General features: G+C 44.8%; 1 protein-coding gene across 1 annotated transcript in view; it reads left to right on the top strand.

Moving 5' to 3' along the window:
- The window catches only part of DDX51 (DEAD-box helicase 51), a 35,470-nt gene extending 27,475 nt beyond the window's left edge, over window positions 1-7,995 (top strand). Inside the window, exons 12-15 of the mRNA XM_068242559.1 lie at window positions 2,554-2,655; window positions 4,219-4,282; window positions 5,428-5,562; window positions 7,723-7,995. Of these exons, the coding sequence (XP_068098660.1) occupies window positions 2,554-2,655; window positions 4,219-4,282; window positions 5,428-5,562; window positions 7,723-7,749 (328 nt within the window). The 3' untranslated portion in view covers window positions 7,750-7,995. The remainder of the gene's footprint in view (window positions 1-2,553; window positions 2,656-4,218; window positions 4,283-5,427; window positions 5,563-7,722) is intronic.
- The last annotated feature ends 10,022 nt before the right edge of the window (window positions 7,996-18,017 follow it).

The raw sequence follows: 18,017 nt of genomic DNA, 5'->3' as shown, positions 1-18,017 counted from the left end.
ATCACAGCAGAGCAGTGCATTCCTCTCTGCCTTCGACAAAGGAAAAAGATTAGATTTATTACAGAGACAGTGCAACTAGAAAAGGCTGCAGCAAGCCAGACCACATTAGAACAGGTGTAGGAAATTATAGGATAGAAGAAATAAGGCTGAACATTTTGTTACAGAGTCTCTTTAAACTGTGTAAAAGGGGTTTTCTATATATGGGAACTAAGGATCAGTCCACCAGCCCCCACTGCTGTTGAAATGGCAGCTGCAACTATTGAGCCCTCCATCCACTATCACTGCGAACAAAGGGAGCTGGGGCTACAGTTAGGTTTGTGTTCTTTCCCATGTAGAATCATTGGAAGCATCACAGTTGGGTCACCCTTTAACTATATAGAAGCTGTAAAGGACAAGTTAACTTATTATTTAAACTAAATGTAGTGTAATGCTAGGTACACACCATACAATTTTCTTTTAAGCCCAATCTACACGATACGATTCTTTGTGCGATTCGATTACGATTCTATTTACGATCCGATTAAATCCAACATGTCCGATCGGAATTCGATTTGCCACTGCAAAACCATTGCGAATTGAATTGAATCATGATCGCACATGTCAGATTTAATCGTATCATAAATAGAATCATAATCGAATCGCACAAAGAATCATATCGTGTAGATGGGGCTTAAGAGTTCCTGGCCCGTGGCTTAAAAACTTAATTAACTTAGGGTTGGCCATCGATCAGCAAAGCGCTGTTAATAATGTATCCCTACTTGGTCAATCTCACTGCAGCATTTGCATAAATCACAAACGTGCTGTTTGGGGGGGGGGGGGGGTTGCAATGTGATTCTCGACTGTTGAATGGGTATCACCAAGAAAATCGCGACAATATTGCAGCTGCAATCGTGATTCACATTTTGCGTTATATGGGCTCGATTCACTATGCTGTGATAACTGCTCACAGCAGTTATCAGGCGAGCTGCCGCGTGCAAGCCTTTGCACACGAACAGCGTTACTTCTCGTGATAAGCGAAGGTTTGCACACGATCGCATGCACTCCTTACGTGAAAAGCGCACGTGATCTCACACTAACCTTCGCTTATCACGTGAAGTAACACTGTTTGCGCACAGCAGCTCGTGTGATAACTGCTGTGATAGCAGTTATCACAGCATAGTGAATCGAGCCCCATGTGTGAACTAGCCCTTAGGGCCTTTCTCCACTACACAGCTAAATTGCTAGTGATTTTTAAATTACTAGGGTTGCTACTTTATCATACAAATCATGAGAATTATTTTCCACTATAGTGATTCGATTTGCAAACTGCAATCGCTTTCTGGAGCGATTTTAAGAGGTATAATGCATGCAAATGAAAAATCGCATAACAAAAGTCAATGAAAAATCGCAATCGCTGGCGTTTGTGATTTGTGATTGCAATTGCTAGTGGAAAAGAGCCCTTAAGTATTATTGTCGTTTAACATCCTTATCACCTTCAGCAATGTGAAAGACTGACCTCAAATTACAGGAAGTAATGGGGTAATCTGTCATGGACCTTTCACTTTGCTTTGAGAAAGAAACACAAAAACCCTGTAGGGAGAAAAGCATATACTCCCGTTCCAGCAGGTTTCCCTTCTATCACCAGGGCTGTCTGCCCACTGCTTCCAGACCCTGCAGCTTTGGGGAAGGTTGGAGAGTAGACGTGCTGTTGGTTATAGCCATACCCCTCACATTCCAGTCATGCCAGTAAGGCCTCGTTCAGACTATACGCGCTGCCGTGCGCATTTTGGCAGCGCGTATAGTGTGCGACACGCAAGAACCGTAGAAGGGCATAGACAGCCCTTCTACCGTTCCCATCATATGCGCTGCGTGGCAGCACGATTGCGCTATCGCGTACTGCACGCATTTTTGTGAATCGCAGCGCAGATCCCATTCATTGTAATGAATGGGATCTGCAGCGCAGCGCATAGGAGCGCAGATGGCGTGCGATTGGACGCGTAGCGTTCCGATCGCACAGCCATCTGCGCTAAATGATGTGAACGAGGCCTAAGGGTGTGATATAGCAGCTATCCTGGAAGATATTGTGGGAGGATTCTACACTGCTGCCACTGCAGTGACACCTGTGGGAGATACAAGAATTGTAAACCTAAAAATTTCCTCAAACTACTAACCCATTGTACCCCTACCCCACCCCCTTCCATGTCCCTCATTCCCCCTGCTTTGGCAATGCCTGTATGAATCTTGGTCCTGCCAATAAAGCTATCTTTGACTTTTAGAAGAGCAGTACTGGGAACCAGGGGGAGTAAAGTGATTATCTCCAGATGTTTTGCCACATAAATGTACCTGCATCTGCTGATTGTCGTTTCTGTATACCTTTACCTGTGGTGATTTAGTCTCCAGGTTCTCTGCAGTTATCCTTTAGAAAATAATGATTTCCAGGAGCCTGTTCTTTTCAGGAATGATCTTTTTTCATATAGTGTGTTAGTAAAATATCTGTCACTTGTCTTTTGTTTTCTTCCTTGGTTCCCCCCTCCTTTTCTATCTGTACATTTATTCTTTCTCGGTCTTTCACAGGTTAATCAGTACAGATGCCACGGCTAGAGGAATTGACATTAAAGGAGTGAAATGTGTGATAAACTACGATGCTCCACAGTACATCAGGACGTATGTTCACAGGTGTGTTTATTTCTTAGCAAGCATATTGTCACTTGTACCTTAGATAAACCTGCCACATACTACAAATGAAGTGGGTGCAAGCTTCCTTGAAGCTTAACTACAGTCAAAATTCCCTTTTATGCTCAAACAGATAAGCCAAACTGATTTTTTTTTAAGTGGCTGTCTTTACTGGGCTGGATCTCTGCACTGCAATTGATTCTAAAGCCTCGTAAACACACTGGATGAAAATGGTCCGGGGCAGCCGATAGCAACCCCCTCTGCTGAGACTCCAACATGTATGTAGCAGTGCCCCTCCCCTTTCCCACTTGCTTGGCCAGCAATCAGCCTGCAGGGTAGTGAGACATCCCCCACCCCTTCCGATCACCTCCGGCGATCAGAGCAAACAGGAAATCCCGTTCAGAACGGGATTTCCTGTTTGGCTTCCCCGTCGCCATGGCGACGATCGTGATGACATCATCGACGTCGTGACATCAGAGGGAGTCCCGATCCACTCCTCAGCGCTGCCTGGTACTGATTGGCCAGGCTGTGCACGGGGTCTCGGGGAGGGGGGCCCTGTTACGCGGCGGGTAGCGGCGATCGCGTACAACACGCAGCTAGCAAAGTACTAGCTGCGTGTTTTAAAAGAAAAATATGAAAATCGGCCCACCAGGGCCAGAGCAATCCAGTGCGGCGGTCATGGACGAGCTGAGCTCATCCATACCACTAAGCTGGTTAATATATGTCGCATCGGAAGTCCTTTAAGGGTTCCGGAGGTTAGGGGGAGCGATTGCTTACCTACAGGGGGCTGCTCCTGTCGCCCCCTCTCCGTGTGCCGTGTGCCATCACTATCCACCGCAGTAGCAGTTCAAGGATTCCGCCTTTGGAGGTTGCTCCTGGGCCACAATGCATGCTGGGAGATGTATGCCGGGAGCTGTAGTATGTAGATGTAACTCTCCCTTCAGGACTACAGCTCCTGGCATGCATTGTGGCCGGGAGCAACCTCCAAAGGCAGAATCTTTGTTCTGCGGACGGTTATGGTGCACTCCATGCTTTACTTTCCTCCCTGATATTGAGGTTCATTGTAAAAAAAAAAAAAAAAAGTTTAATGGGTACTCAGTGCCCTTTAAAGGAAACCAGAGTCGGCCTGACAATCAAGATTTGATACTTACCCGGGGCTCCCTCCGGGCAAGTATCCGGCATAAGCACGTCTGAGTCCCTCACCATCCTCCCACGGTCCGCCATTCAGCCGCAATCAGCCCCAGTAACTGGCTCAGTTGGGGTCTTCTGCGTATGCGCAGACCTTCCGCGCATGCGCAGAAGACCCACACTGATGCGACTGAGCCAGTTACCAGGGCTGATTGCAGCTGAACGGCAGACGGCGAGGGACTCAGATATGCTTATGGGGCTGGAGGAAGCCCCGGGTAAGTATCAAATCTTGCGTTTCAGCCATCTCTGGTACACTTTAAAGTGGCACTAGTTAGCCAAAAAAAAAAAATCGGTTACTTTAGCACTGCTAAAAATCTACCATAGAGAGACCCAAAGCAAGTATGTGAACTGGTTGTTTTTTTTTTTTTTTCAACACAGAGTGGGCAGAACGGCACGTGCTGGGAAGGCAGGTTTGGCATTCACAATGCTTCTGAATATCCAGGTATGTTGAATTCGTGTACTACAGCTTTGAGTATGACTTCAGTCAACTGGCTGGGGCACCGCAGATTTCAGTGTGGCATATTTGAGGAAAAAAAGTATTATAAACACCCTGGTTTGTGGCAAAAATAATTTTTTTAGCTTTTGCTGAAGTTGCCTCACTACCTGACCTGGTGGTTCCCAGTGACAGAATGTGGTGTAATTCTACACAACTGGACCATAATACAGGCAGATCTTCATCTTCCTCTGCCCAAAATGTCTTAAAGGGAAATTTCACTTTTGTTAAAGAGGACCTCCATTTAAAAAAAGAGCTTTTAATGATCAGATGGTCCCAGGCCTAAAACCTTACCCGGCATCAGGTCACAGGTGAGGCTCCACCCCCCCCCTCCACCTCTTGTGGAATGCAGTTGTGGCCATGTTTTCAAAGTCTGCCGAAGCTCTTTGGGAAACTCCTGTCTGAGTTGCCACAGCCCCAGTTGCACAGACACCTCTTAGGCTGCAGCTGCCAAGCTGGAAGTGGGCTGCGGCAATGCAGATGGGCATGGCCAGAGAACAGGTTGAGTATTTAACCCTGGCACCCTCCCAAACAAACCCAGATAAAAATATGTTTTGCCATTACTCCTTGCTGTATTCAGAAAGAAATGGAAAGCACTGAGATTTCTTCAGTTAAAGCGGACCCAAACCAAACATTTTTTTAATTAAAAATATTTAGTTGCACCACTCTGACACATACAAAGATAAATAAACACTCCTTCAAACCTATGATAATTTCAGTGCATGCTTTTCACCCTTCTCTTTTCATAGCTAGGGTTATACTGGGGGCAGCCATTAGCAATTCCTCCATTGCCGGACACCACCTACTCCACCAGTTTGCCGGAAAAATCCCGGCAATCTGAAAGGAAGGGAGGGGTTCCTCCAATAAATGTAAAAAAAATTATATTTGTCATCATGCAGCTGAAAAAAAGGCTGCTATTTATTATTATAATTCAGAAAATAGATTTTATTTCTGAAATCTTGTATTTTTAATTTGGGTCCACTTTAAGGAATGGTGTTCCATTCTAAACAAGTTTTACAATCTTTGTTGCTGGATTTGTGGTGATAGTTATGACATTGAATACCTTCCAGTGTTGATATTTTTTCCATACACAGGAGGAGAGATACTTCAACATGTTGAAGGAGGCTGGAGTACCAAAGCTCCAGAAGCAGCTGGTGAAGAGAGAGAACCTGAGGCAGTTTGAACAGAGATATGAAGAGGCCCTGTCTCAGCTGCAGAGGGCTGTGAAGGTAATGCCTTGTCAATCCACCTATGAAATAATAATCAACAGTGAGGAGAAAAAAATAACCTAACACATTCAGAAAAGGGATTAAATTAAGATAATTAAAGCACCTAGCTGTTGTTTAATTATCCAGCTGCTAGACAATTGATCGGCAGTTGCTTACTTTGACTTAGTTAAGAGTACATTTGAATATTACAATATTTTTTCCCAGGTCATCTCAGGACAGCACCCTCTCCACCCCAATCTGGACAGGAAGTAGGATAAAATATTCAAATTAGCCACAGAGTACACAGTATATGTGCTGCAATCCCACACACTCTTGTTTATTTCCTGTCCATTCAGGAGTAACATTGTTGGGCTGGAGAGTGCTATCCATGTCAGATGGCAGTGGCAGCAGCCAGTGTATGTTCCCCCTGTCAGGCTTCAGACTGGAATGGATCTGAACGCCCCGTTCAGATCCATTCCTGCATGGCTACAGGAACAGCCTGGTGTCTTTAGATCTGGAGCCATGGCTGACCCTCCTCATAGTTTGCAGGAGACTGGCCTGCCCACCACATGACCTGCTGCCAGAACTTAGATGTGCATTGGAGTGGGGAGATTCACAGATGCAGGATGCTATGAGCCAGTGAGTTTATACTGCGACATATTGGTAGGACTACATTTTCCAGCGTTGTTGTGGTGGGGCACAATTGTATAGGACACATGAGTGTTTGGCTTAAGAAGTTTAAACCTGGTTTGAGGTCTGCTGAGTGCTGACATACTTCTGAACATGAAGCCAGCTGGTGGTCCTAACGCCCAGGATTCTGTGGAGTCAGGTTCCTCTTTCCCTCCTTAAGCAGCTCCCCCAGTTTACATATGGAAGCTCCTTAGTTATACTTTTCTGTGGATTGTACGTCTTTGCCACTATTTTGTATGACTTTTTTTTACCAGCCAAAAAAGATGCCCAAGGCTGATAAGGAGAAAAGCATTGATACACTGGCAACTATTTGAAAGACCTGAGCATCTAGATCAGGGGTAGGGAACCTATGGCTCAGGAGCCAGATGTGGCTCTTTTGATGGCTACATCTGGCTCACAGACAAATCAGTAAGGGTTCATTCACTAAGCTATACAGCTCAAGCAGCACAGCTTAGTGTGGCAGCGCAAATAAAATTTTCAAAGTAGGCACGCTACTGCTGTAGCATGTACTACTAACTTACTTACGCTCCCCCCAAAATTAACAGCTGCTCCAATTGTTCCACTCTGGACCTGACAGTGACTTTGTAGGAAGAGATCCCTGCACTTTGATTGTCCCAGTAGGTGGTCTGTCACGTGACAGGCAGCCTATTGGGCCAAAGTGCGGGGATCTTGTCCTACTAAGTGAATCAACCCCCAAGTCAGCTAGCTAATTGTACAAGCTGTTAGTCTGTATTTCTCCTGTCTGGCTCTTGGGGAAATTGCTGATGTTGCTGAAACCCAAGAGAAGCTGAAGACGTGTCTGACACTTCCTCTGCCCGGCGAATCAACTGTGTACACATCACCATGGCAACAGGGACGTGAGCTCTCTGCTGCGCATGCGCACTGTCCCAGTTTGAAACATATTGTATGGCTCCCACGGAATTGCATTTTAAACTATGTGGCATTTATGACTCTCTCTAGATCATCTTTCATAAGATGTACTATGTATTCCCTAAGATTTCCACTTTTTCTCTATAAAACCATGTGACAAATGATGCAAGACGGATATGGAGACTGCCATATTTATTTCCTTTTATACCAGTTGCCTGGGTATCCTGCTGATCCTCTGCCTGTAATGCTTTCAGCCATAGACCCTGAACAAGCATGCAGCAGATCAGATGTTTGAGAATATAATGTCAGATCTGACTCGATTAGCAGCATGCTTGTTTCTGGTGTTATTCAGACACTTCTGCAGCCAAATAGACCCACAGAGCTGCCAGGCAACTGGTATTGTTTAGAGGGTAATAAATATGGCAGCCCCCATATTTTTCTGAAGAATCTGAAGCTATCTTATATGTAGTAGGAGGCCTTGACTGTACAAGGAGTGGGAGATATGCTGTGAGAAGGAAGGAAAAGAATGAACTTATTGCTATACAGTTGTGTAAGCTACACAGATTGCATGAATCAAGAAATGTTCTGAACATCCGGTGTATCCTCTTCTCTCTCCCACAGGAGGAGAGAGCTCAGAAACGGTGCTGAGTTATGGATCTGGTACTCTGCTTGGAACTGCTCTTGGATTGGCCTCCCCGGCAATTCTTCACGTCTTCTAATAAGAGGGAGAAGGATCAGTTGTACCTGAGGCTGAGCCTTGGTGGTGCACCAGGACGTTGCTGCAGACGTGTGGGACTCCTTGCAAAATCCTATTCAAAGGCTTATTTTTAAAACTAAGACATTGTGTAAATACTTTTCCTTTTGTAGTCATAAAATTCTATTATTTAACAGAAATGCATGTAGAGTCACTGTTGTTAAGAAGTCACTGGTAAAATAGTTTTCATGCAGGATTATTTACCGTTTTCTAACTTGTTTTTTTTTTTAGTAACACTGTTGTTTGCAGGGGAAAAAAGCTAGTCAAAAAATAGTAACCTCACTGGTTGAAATAACTACATGGCTATAGGAGAGTGAAAGATGAGGTGCAAATGTGTGCCAAACAATTCACCCATGTTCCGAATGGGTGCGCAGGGTGTAAGCCAGTCACCAGTAAAGTGTGCAATGTGACGGGGTGCTGAGCTCGCCGCCTCTCGCCTAATACTATCGCAGCTCCTTCCACTTCATCAGAGGCTGGTGTATGATGCTATAATGTGGATCTTTAAAGTGAACCCGGGGTGAGAGTGAAATGGAGGCTGTCATATTTATTTCCTTGTAAACAATACTAGTTGCCTGGCAGTCCTGCTGATCTATTTGGCTGCAGTAGTGAACTGAATTACACCAGAAACAAGCATGCAGTTAATGGACCAATCGAATTTTACCTCAGCAGGATTTGATCGTTTCATTTTCAAGCTACATACATGTGCATAAAAAATTTACATAATGCTGCATCAACTCGAAATTATTTTCGTCTCATTGACCATTCCTACTAGTGACATCCCACAATGTTAAATCAGCTGCAGTATATCCTATAATATAAATTCAAAAATGCAATCATTTTAAAAACGTATGTAATGAAACAGTGATGATATTAACCTTAATGAAATTACAAGTCAAGGCTCACGGAACACTCCCAGGACTTGTGTATTGTTCAGACTTAGTGAAGTATCTGGCTTAGAACACTAAGTGAACACTTGTGAAAACCCTCCCATTGTAACAAAAATATTTAACTATTCCCTTCTGTGGCAGGAGGTTTTACCACTTACGTGCTTATCAATCTAAAGCCTGATACACACTTTATGATTGGCCAATCGCTGACCAATTTTACTACCTACAAGTAGTATGAGGGTCAACAGATGTTGAACACTATTAACAGATTGTGTAGGTAAACCCTCATACTACACGGAGGCAGTAAAATTGGCTAATCATAATTGAAAAGGCTTCATAGGAAAACAAGAGCAAATGCTCAGAGCAGGCAGCACCTGACATATGGTTGCAGGAAAGGCTTCTCAGCAATTTTGAAGGCACACACTTCTATTACATCTCCAGCACAAATACAGCAGGAGCTGAATGCAAGAGACATCAGTCCCACATATAGGTATTTCTGCTTCATATCTTTTCGGAGCACTTCGAAGTATAGTATAAGGCACTCTTGCCTGATGGCTTATCCCAACTTCTACTGTAAAAGACAGGTGCTGATGAAATTTGTGAAAACTTCAGTATGTCAAACTGAAGTAAGACAACAGTGCCCAAGTGTATATATAACACCCAAGGAGCAGTATATAACTACCCCTGGTGAAGCCCCATTTGTTGCTGTGTGAGGGGGTGTCTCACTAGCCTGTCACTGGCCACTGTTTGCGGTGGGGATGTGTTGGGGGTGACCACAGTCCCCAGGGATTATTATTTCCACAGAGAAGCAGTCACACAATATATATGTATATAAATTACCATGTAGGGCAGTGATAGCGGGGAGGTACTGTAGGTTTACCATTATAACTGCAGGCCATACTTGAACCCGTCTAACAGCACTCACATATGTATGTGTGTACATTTGAGCATTGTTGTCTAACTTCAGTGTGATACACTCAAATGATCTAAGTTCCCACTGCAAATAGTCTTTTAATAGATTTCAGATTGAAATCTAAAAAAAAAAAAATTGGGCCGACAGGAGGGCCTCCCTCTGGTTCATATTCAAGTTCAGCCAAGCCCTTCCATAAAAAAACTGTACAGCCGTTCTCTTTTAATATGGCAGTCCGCTACACCTCCACCAGGGTCACCCTGTGCGATCCGAACTCACCAACTGCAATGGGCCATGTATTACAGTGGCCTAACACGCCTCTGGGGCATTAACAGGCTCCCCTCGCCCTCGAACTCTCCTCTTCTCAGACAGTCATCAGCGCAAGAATAAGCAGCAGCATACATTTCCACAAGAATGTACCTCAATGATAATAAACCGCCTTCATTGCGCAGCAAGTTTAAAAACAATATACTTTATTGTGCTATTACACTCATGTTTAGCAGATGTTTTTCAGGCATATGGAGTTACTAACGGGCTCCCTCCCGGGCTGACCGCCGTTATGTTGTTATCCAGGGTACGAGCTCGCTTCCACCGCCAGCCTCCCTTCGCTAAACGCAAGCCTTCCGCATGTGGGAGGAGCCACATGCGGAAGGAGGTTTGCGTTTAAGGTTTGCGTTTTTTATGGAGGCGCTTGGCTGAACTTGAATATGCTCTTAATGGAGGAAATGACTCAATCCTAAACAGCAGTGCACCTAATAGGACTCTTGTGCTGGGTCTTTTGATGTCCCAAAATCTGAGGACTTTGTTGATATAAGGAACATATAGACCATATTGGCCGTGCTGGTTTAATCATATTGATATAAGTATTTGTAACTTTCCTTCATATCATATTGATAGTGGTGTATCGGTTAATCCCAAGCGCAGTGTATCTTGTGTATGTGCTCGCTCTGGTTCCCCCACATCTAGTGTTTCTCCAGAACTGCACAGTCTCTATCCCCGCTGGGCGCCAGTTCCCTTGTTACCAAGCGGCATGTACATATTCTCACACCCCCAACCTGCCCTCTTCTGAGAGAAAGCTTTCTGTAGAATCTGCCTGGGAAAATCAGTAAGTGTATAAGTACCTTAAATTGGCCCTAGGCCAATGACTGTACATATGACTATGGCAGGTACCGTGTTTCCCCTATTATAAGACCTACCCCGAAAATAAGGCCTAGCTGGGACGCTTTGTGTATGGGGAGGTGTGTGGTCTCTTACTGCACCTCCCTTGTGGCTGCGTCCCCCTCCGTTCTAAGTAACTTCTCCGGTGTCAGCGGCGGCATATTATTCAATCTGTGAGGGCACCCTTTGACCCTCACTCTGACACTACGCAGTACGCGTTGCAGGCTCTGCGCTGTCGCTTTCCTTATGTCATCATGTGCGCCCGGCTGATGCGTTCCAGGCGCACATGATTATGACAAGAGGAGAGCGTCAGCGCAGAGCCAGCAACGCGTACTGCGTAGTTTCAGAGTGAGAGTCAAAGGGCGCCCTCGCAGCTTGAATAATATGCCACCGCTGACACCGGAGAAGATACTTAAAACGGAGGGGGACGCAGCCACAAGGGAGGTGCGGTAAGAGACCACACACCTCCCCATACACAAAGCATCTACCCCTCTCCAGAGAGTAAGACCCACCCCCACATTAGTGTTTGTCTGCTTCCTGATTTGAGGTTACTTCAAAATGTTTAAGCACATTTTCAAAGTAGGTAGAGCAGAAAAAAAACAGACTCATGGGGCTTACTCATTTCTAACTGGCTTTTTACTATACGAGGCAAGCAGGGTCCATGGCTTGTGCATTACTGCTTAGAATAGTATTGGCAGTATTCTGAACATGTAGGGTTCATCTTGCCTGGGATAAGACAGAGAGGCCTAGAACTGCAAGTCATTTTCTGGGCTTATTCTGTCAACAAGGTTTGTAGACTTTTGGAGGACAGACTGTTAGACTTGTTACAAACAAAGGGACACCAAGGTGCCAGTTGTTAGCTGGAGGTTAAGGAGCAGCAATATTTTATTTGGTTGAAACAGGCACAGGGAAGACATGGCAAAAATGGTATGGGCATTCAATGATTTGTTTAATGGATGTGGCTGCCTGGATCCTACTGGGCTGGCAAAAAATAATGAATGAAGCATTTTTACAATTGCTTCAAATTTTGATTGAGGGGAAAGATGGTTTCTTTCTGATCAGATAATATGACTGTGGTGTTGGCTATTCAAATATTGATGTTGTCTGATTTAGGGTGTAGGGAGATCCATGTTAGATAATTTGTGGAGCATAGGATGTCAGGTATGGGGGAACTACCTAAAGGGCTGAGTCCCACTAGAGCGTTTTTGGATCGGGCATGATTACAAAAAACGCTTTGCCAAAGTAAGTGTATAGAGTGGGACCCATAGGTGCGATTGCAATTACAAATACCATACCCAAGTCCTGCAGCATTTTGGAAGAAATTGTGTTCCAATATAAAGTATTGTTGCACAAATATAATCTAGTGTAACAAACTATCAATATGTTGCATCATTCCTGCTGTTGTCGTGGTTAAGTGTAGAACGCAGCATTAAAGCCTCATACACATTTTGAACATTGGTTTATCACACACAAAAATGTATGGATCATGTAAATCAGTTGCCTGGTTTCATATCTAATGCATTTTTTTCACACATAAAAAAAAGACAATATTTTTTTCCGTCACTCAATGGTCCAGAAGTTTATAGCCTTTATTAAATATCAAAAGTAGCAATCAGACAGCACAACATGTTCACTGACGTTTCGGACACACACTGGTCCTTAGTCATTGCATGAATTCATGTTAAAACAATGAGTATAAATACATAAAACCACACCTCCTTCTAAGGCAAATTAGGGGAAACGCCCGTATAGAAAAAAGGGGGCGGTCCCCTATGCTGGGGAAGGACATAGTGCATGTTAAAAACAATGTAAAGAACAGAACATGACCATCAAGGAAATGTCACTATGGATCACACGCAGCGTATTCTGTGACATGTACAATCAGGGTAATGAAGAAGTAATAAAGAAAGCAATAGAAATTAAAATTTATATAATGCGACTCAGATTCCAATCTGGAATTCAAGCCTTTAGGCATAAGTGTATCCAACTGGAAGATCCAGAAGGCTTCATGTGTGAGTAAAGTTTTATACAAATCACCCCCTTTGTCCCCCAGCCGCCCTATCAATATGGAACGGAAACCTCCAAATCTGCCTGCGGGGCCCAATTCTACATCGTGCAAAACTCAAATGGCAACAAGTGAGCCTTCGAGTGGTGGCTCTCTGGGGTCTGGTTGGGTGGCTCTTCTGCTGACTTTGCGGTGGTGAGTGTGTGCCGCTCTGTGTCGGCTGGAGCCACGGCCGTGGGTTTGTCTGGCTCTCTGCCCACGCCTGCTCTCCCTTCTGCGGGGTCTGGTGCACTTCTGGTGGATCTTCCGTGCCTGCAGCTGTGACATCACTGGGAGCTCACCCGAAGGGTACAGCGAATCCCACGCTGCCAGCCGCTGACTTCTCACGTCAAGTCCAGCGTTCAGCTTTCCAGCCCGGAGTGGAGATGTTGCTGGGCCTGCATGACTCTGCACCTGCTGCACTCCTAAATGCCAGCCATCCGCAGTACTTGCAGTTTCCAACTCCTATAAGTGGCTGGATGGTGTAATGGTTAAGGGCTCTGCCTCTGACACAGGAGACCAGGGTTCGAATCTCGGCTCTGCCTGTTCAGTAAGCCAGCACCTATTCAGTAGGAGACGTTAGGCAAGTCTCCCTAACACTGCTACTGCCTATAGAGCGCATCCTAGTGGCTGCAGCTCTGGCGCTTTGAGTCCGCCAGGAGAAAAGCGCGATATAAATGTTATTTGTCTTGTCTATAAGACGCCAGATTTTCGGGTAGAGTAAACTGGGGGGAGCCTGCGACCTCTCCTTTCAGATCCCTGGATGCATCCTCAACTGTTCGCCCTCATCGTGTAGGATAGGTTAAGGGACTCCTGGATGACCTGTAGGGAACTGATGTCTCCAGAGATCAACAGTATGAGGTAATTACTGACTCTCAAGCTTCCAGTTCACCTGTGCTTTGTTCTGACACAAGTGCAGTTTTGTTGCATGTCTCGCAGTCCCAGTCTCCTCTTACTGCACTTGAATATAAATCAAGAGCTGATATAGTCTGTGATTCTGCCACATCTGAGAACTTTACTTCAAGTAACTGCAATGCAGGTAATATACAACAGCCTGCTTTATCATCTGCTACAGATGGACATTTGATTGAATTAGGAGAGTTAGATTATGATCCTGAACGATCATCTAAATTTGCAGCAGTTTTTTCCAGACAACCAGGAATTTTTGTGGTACATTCAGAGACAAATTTAAAAGCTGCCTTTATACAATTAGAAGATCTTATGCAGAAAGAGACTTAAGCCGTATCTACATGCGTAGATGCGGCCGCGATGTTCCTTATCAATCGAGCCGCTGATGCGGCTCGATTGATAAGATCCGACAGGACGATTACGCCGATTACCTGCTCGCTCCCCGCGAGGGGACAATGGCAGGGAATTGAGCAGAAGATAAGCGGCGCCGGCGGGGACTCGAATGCGGCGAGCGGGAACGCGCGGGGCCGCGGAAGAGGCGATCCGGCGGCTAATCAAGCCGCCGGATTGCCGCCTCATCTACACGTGTAGATGAGGCTTAAAGTTTGGTGGGACTTGACGAGTCTCATGCAGTACGTAGCTGATCGCATTATTCCTCGTGGCTTGAGAATTAAGAAGGTCCCTATGACTATTTATTCGGACCATTTTGTTCTGGAATGGAATGCCATTCTATCTGATTGTTCCATAAAGTTGATGAAGTTAATTATTTTCTATGAGGAACAACGTCTGGTAGATTAGCGATTGCAGGTGTCAGAGGTTAAGAAAACTCTATTAAAATGTAACACTCTTCAACAATATGAGTTGAACAAAAAATTACTAGATAATATATTAAAACTGGAGTCTCTAATCACGGACACCAAATGTATAAAATATCTGCGAGATGTGGAAGATTACAAGAAGGGAGTAGTATATGAATGGGGACGGTGGGAGGGAAAGTTTAGATCCCCGCAGCAAACCACACGTTGTGGCAAGCCGGGACCCACTAAAAAGGTAACCGTTAGTTCCCCTGAGACTTCGGACTCCCAAACGGATTGAGTGTGAACTCACGGGGCTTCAGCAGGCACAGTGGGTGCTCATTCTTCCACTAATGATGTGTCAAAAAACTTGCAGGCTCCTCCACCTTCTGGGTATTACAGGAAGCAGAGGAGGTTCAGAAAGCGAAGGGGCAAAGGCACACCAGACGGGCGGGTGTAAAACACAGGAGATTCAGATCCCTAAGTACAGAGAGCACCTCTGCAGACACTTGCATATGGGCTAAGGTCTCTATTAAATTTGGAGCATCTGCTCACGGAGACTAGTCCTATTATATCCGAACATGATGTTGAGCCTTTCTCCACGCGTAACCCCACACTTTACCCTGCATCTGCATACAGTACTCCAGTTGATGTTTTCCAGAATCGGGTGGAACAGCGACTCCTTGAGCTAGCTTCTAGTATTGTCTCTAGTAGGGGCACTAAATGTAATCTCACCTCTGGTGAACGTATGGCCATTGCTTCCCTAAAGGACAACACGTGTTGTAATTAGAAATGCCAATAAGGTGGGAGCGGTGGTCATTCTTGACACTGAGGACACTTAGAGACACTAATACTTATATTCCCCTTAATAGGGATCCTACAGAAAATTACCAGAAGCAGCTCTTCTCCCTTTTGTCTTATGAAGAGAGTCTAGGCATTTTGCCTAAAAAGTTGGTGGAGTACTTTGCAGTTCAATCACTGGTTGTTCCAGTTTTCCACCACCTCCCTAAAATTCCCTGCAGGGTAGACCCATTGTCGATGGCATTGGGTCCCTGGGGGAATGACTGTGAGAGTGGGTGGACGAACATCTTAAACCATTAGTAAGGCGTTTGCCTGGCAATGTCCGTGATACCAAGCGTATTTTAAGCAGTCTTCGTGATTTCAACTGGCAGGAAGGATACAGTTGGATAACTATAGATGTAAAAGCACTTTATTCCTGTATCCCCCATGCCCTTGCTCTCGTAGCTGTTAATTATATTCCTTCTCTACAGACGTTCATTGGGCTCGCCATTGATTTTCTGCTTAGCCGCAACTACTTTCTTTTTGATTCTGAATTTTTCTTGCAGCGCTGTGGAGCCTCCATAGGGGCGAAATTCTCCCCGTCACTGGCCAACCTGTATACAGGTTGGTGGGAGGAGTTTTTTCTGTTTAGCGATAAAAATATATTCTCAGATGGGTTGGTTTGGTATGGCAGATATATAGATGACTTGTTAGTTGTCTGGAATGGCGCGCCCAATGATGTGTCTGCTTTTGTTGACTTCCTTAATAATAATCCCCTCAGTTTGTCTTTCACATTTCAATGGGCACCCTTCGAAATAAGCTATTTGGACATTGTTTTGAGGGGAGACAGATTCACCGGTTCCCTTCTGTCCAAAACATATCGCAAGCCCTGCAGTGGTAACTCCACTCTAAAGGCCAATAGCTGACACCCGTCACACACTATAAGGGCCATTCCAGTGGGTGAGTTCACTCAAGCCCGCCGGAATTGCTCTTCGCTGGAGGATTTTGACACCGAGTGTGATACGGTGGCATCTCGCCTAAGGGATCGTGGCTACCCAGCTTGGATGATTAGGAGAGGCCGTCAAATTGCCCTTAGAATGAGTAGGGATCAACTCTTGGCGACTACTGATATACGTGACCAAAAAACTTCCCGTGAGAACTTAGTCTTTGTGACTGCTTACAGCGAGGAATATAGTCCTATAATTTCTATTGTTAAAGATCTTTTACCAATATTATGCATGGACCCGCAGATTGATGAGGTTATGGGGAAAGGTGTCAACTTTGCCAGTAGGCAGGCTCCCACTTTAGGTGGCCTTCTTTTCCCTAGCCTTTTCTCTACTGACTTGTGTCAGCCGTGCTGGCTTAATACCGTTGGTTTTTATAAGTGCGGTATGCGAACATGTAATTATTGTTCGGTGCATTCGGTAACAAAGACGGTCACCTCTTTCTCAAGTGGCAAAATATATTGCTTGAGACAATATGTAAATTGCCAAACTGTATTTGTCGTATATGTCGTGTCTTGCTCCGCATGTCGCCTCCAGTACGTGGGGTGCGCGAAGCAACCTTTGAGGGAACAAATTGCAGAGCACTATAGGGGTGCTGGATGGATGACCACGGAGGCATCTAATGTTTACACTTCCACCAGGTACATCTAGGCAATATGTCGTCTTTTCAGGCGATTGAACGAGTTATGAAACCACTTAGAGGGGGTGATTTGTATAAAACTTTACTCACAAATGAAGCCTTCTGGATCTTCCAGTTGGATACACGTATGCCTAAAGGCTTGAATTCCAGATGGGATCTGAGTCGCATTATATACATTTTAATTTGAATTTCTATTGCTTTCTTTATTACATTTTCATTACCCTGATTGTACATCACAGAATATGCTGCGTGTGATCCATAGTGACATTTCCTTGATGGTCATGTTCTGCTCTTTATATTGTTTTTAACATGCACTATGTCCTCCCCAGCATAGGGGACCGCCCCCTTTTTTTTCTATACGTGCGTTTCCCCTAATTTGCCTTAGGAGGTGTGGTTTTATGTATTTATACTCGTTTTAAAATGAATTCATGCTATGACTAAGGACCATTGTGTGTCCGAAACATGTCACCGAACATGTTGGGCTGTCTGATTGCTACTTTTGATGTTTAATAAAGGCTATAAACTTCTGGACCATTGAGCGGAACTACACTTCTTCAAAAGTCTGCTGTCTGGGGGATCGCCTGGTTCCAGCTCTGTTCCTTGAAAAACGAAAGGTTGAGCGGACCTCACATCCAACTTTTTTCCTTCACTGCTTGCTTCTGGATTTATATTTGGAATTGTTGTGCTGCACCTGTAGCTTGAGAAGGGGTGGAGTCATTCCGTGAGCCAGCAGACTGCAGTGTTTATGATGATATTTTGCAAGTTGCATCACTGGATTCAGTTCTCTATTATGCTGCTGCTATGACTTCTTAGCATTGCTGCTATAATTACTATGGTGCTATAATGTTTATGGAGTTTTATTGATGACGCTGCTATATGTGTACAACAGAATAAAATAAAGATTGTTCTGAAGATGTGGTCCTTGGTGCTTGTCGATTACCCCCATATGTCCTGAGGAGTAGCCAATGCCTGGAACATTTTAGTGTAGAGTACTCTCAAACCTTTCCCTTATTTTGCACTGCGATTATGTGCAGTT

The sequence above is a fragment of the Hyperolius riggenbachi genome, chromosome 1 (assembly GCF_040937935.1).
Source record: "Hyperolius riggenbachi isolate aHypRig1 chromosome 1, aHypRig1.pri, whole genome shotgun sequence".
Lineage (NCBI taxonomy): Eukaryota > Metazoa > Chordata > Amphibia > Anura > Hyperoliidae > Hyperolius > Hyperolius riggenbachi.
Note: the sequence above shows the minus strand (reverse complement) of the source record. Positions and strands in the feature narration are given on the sequence as shown.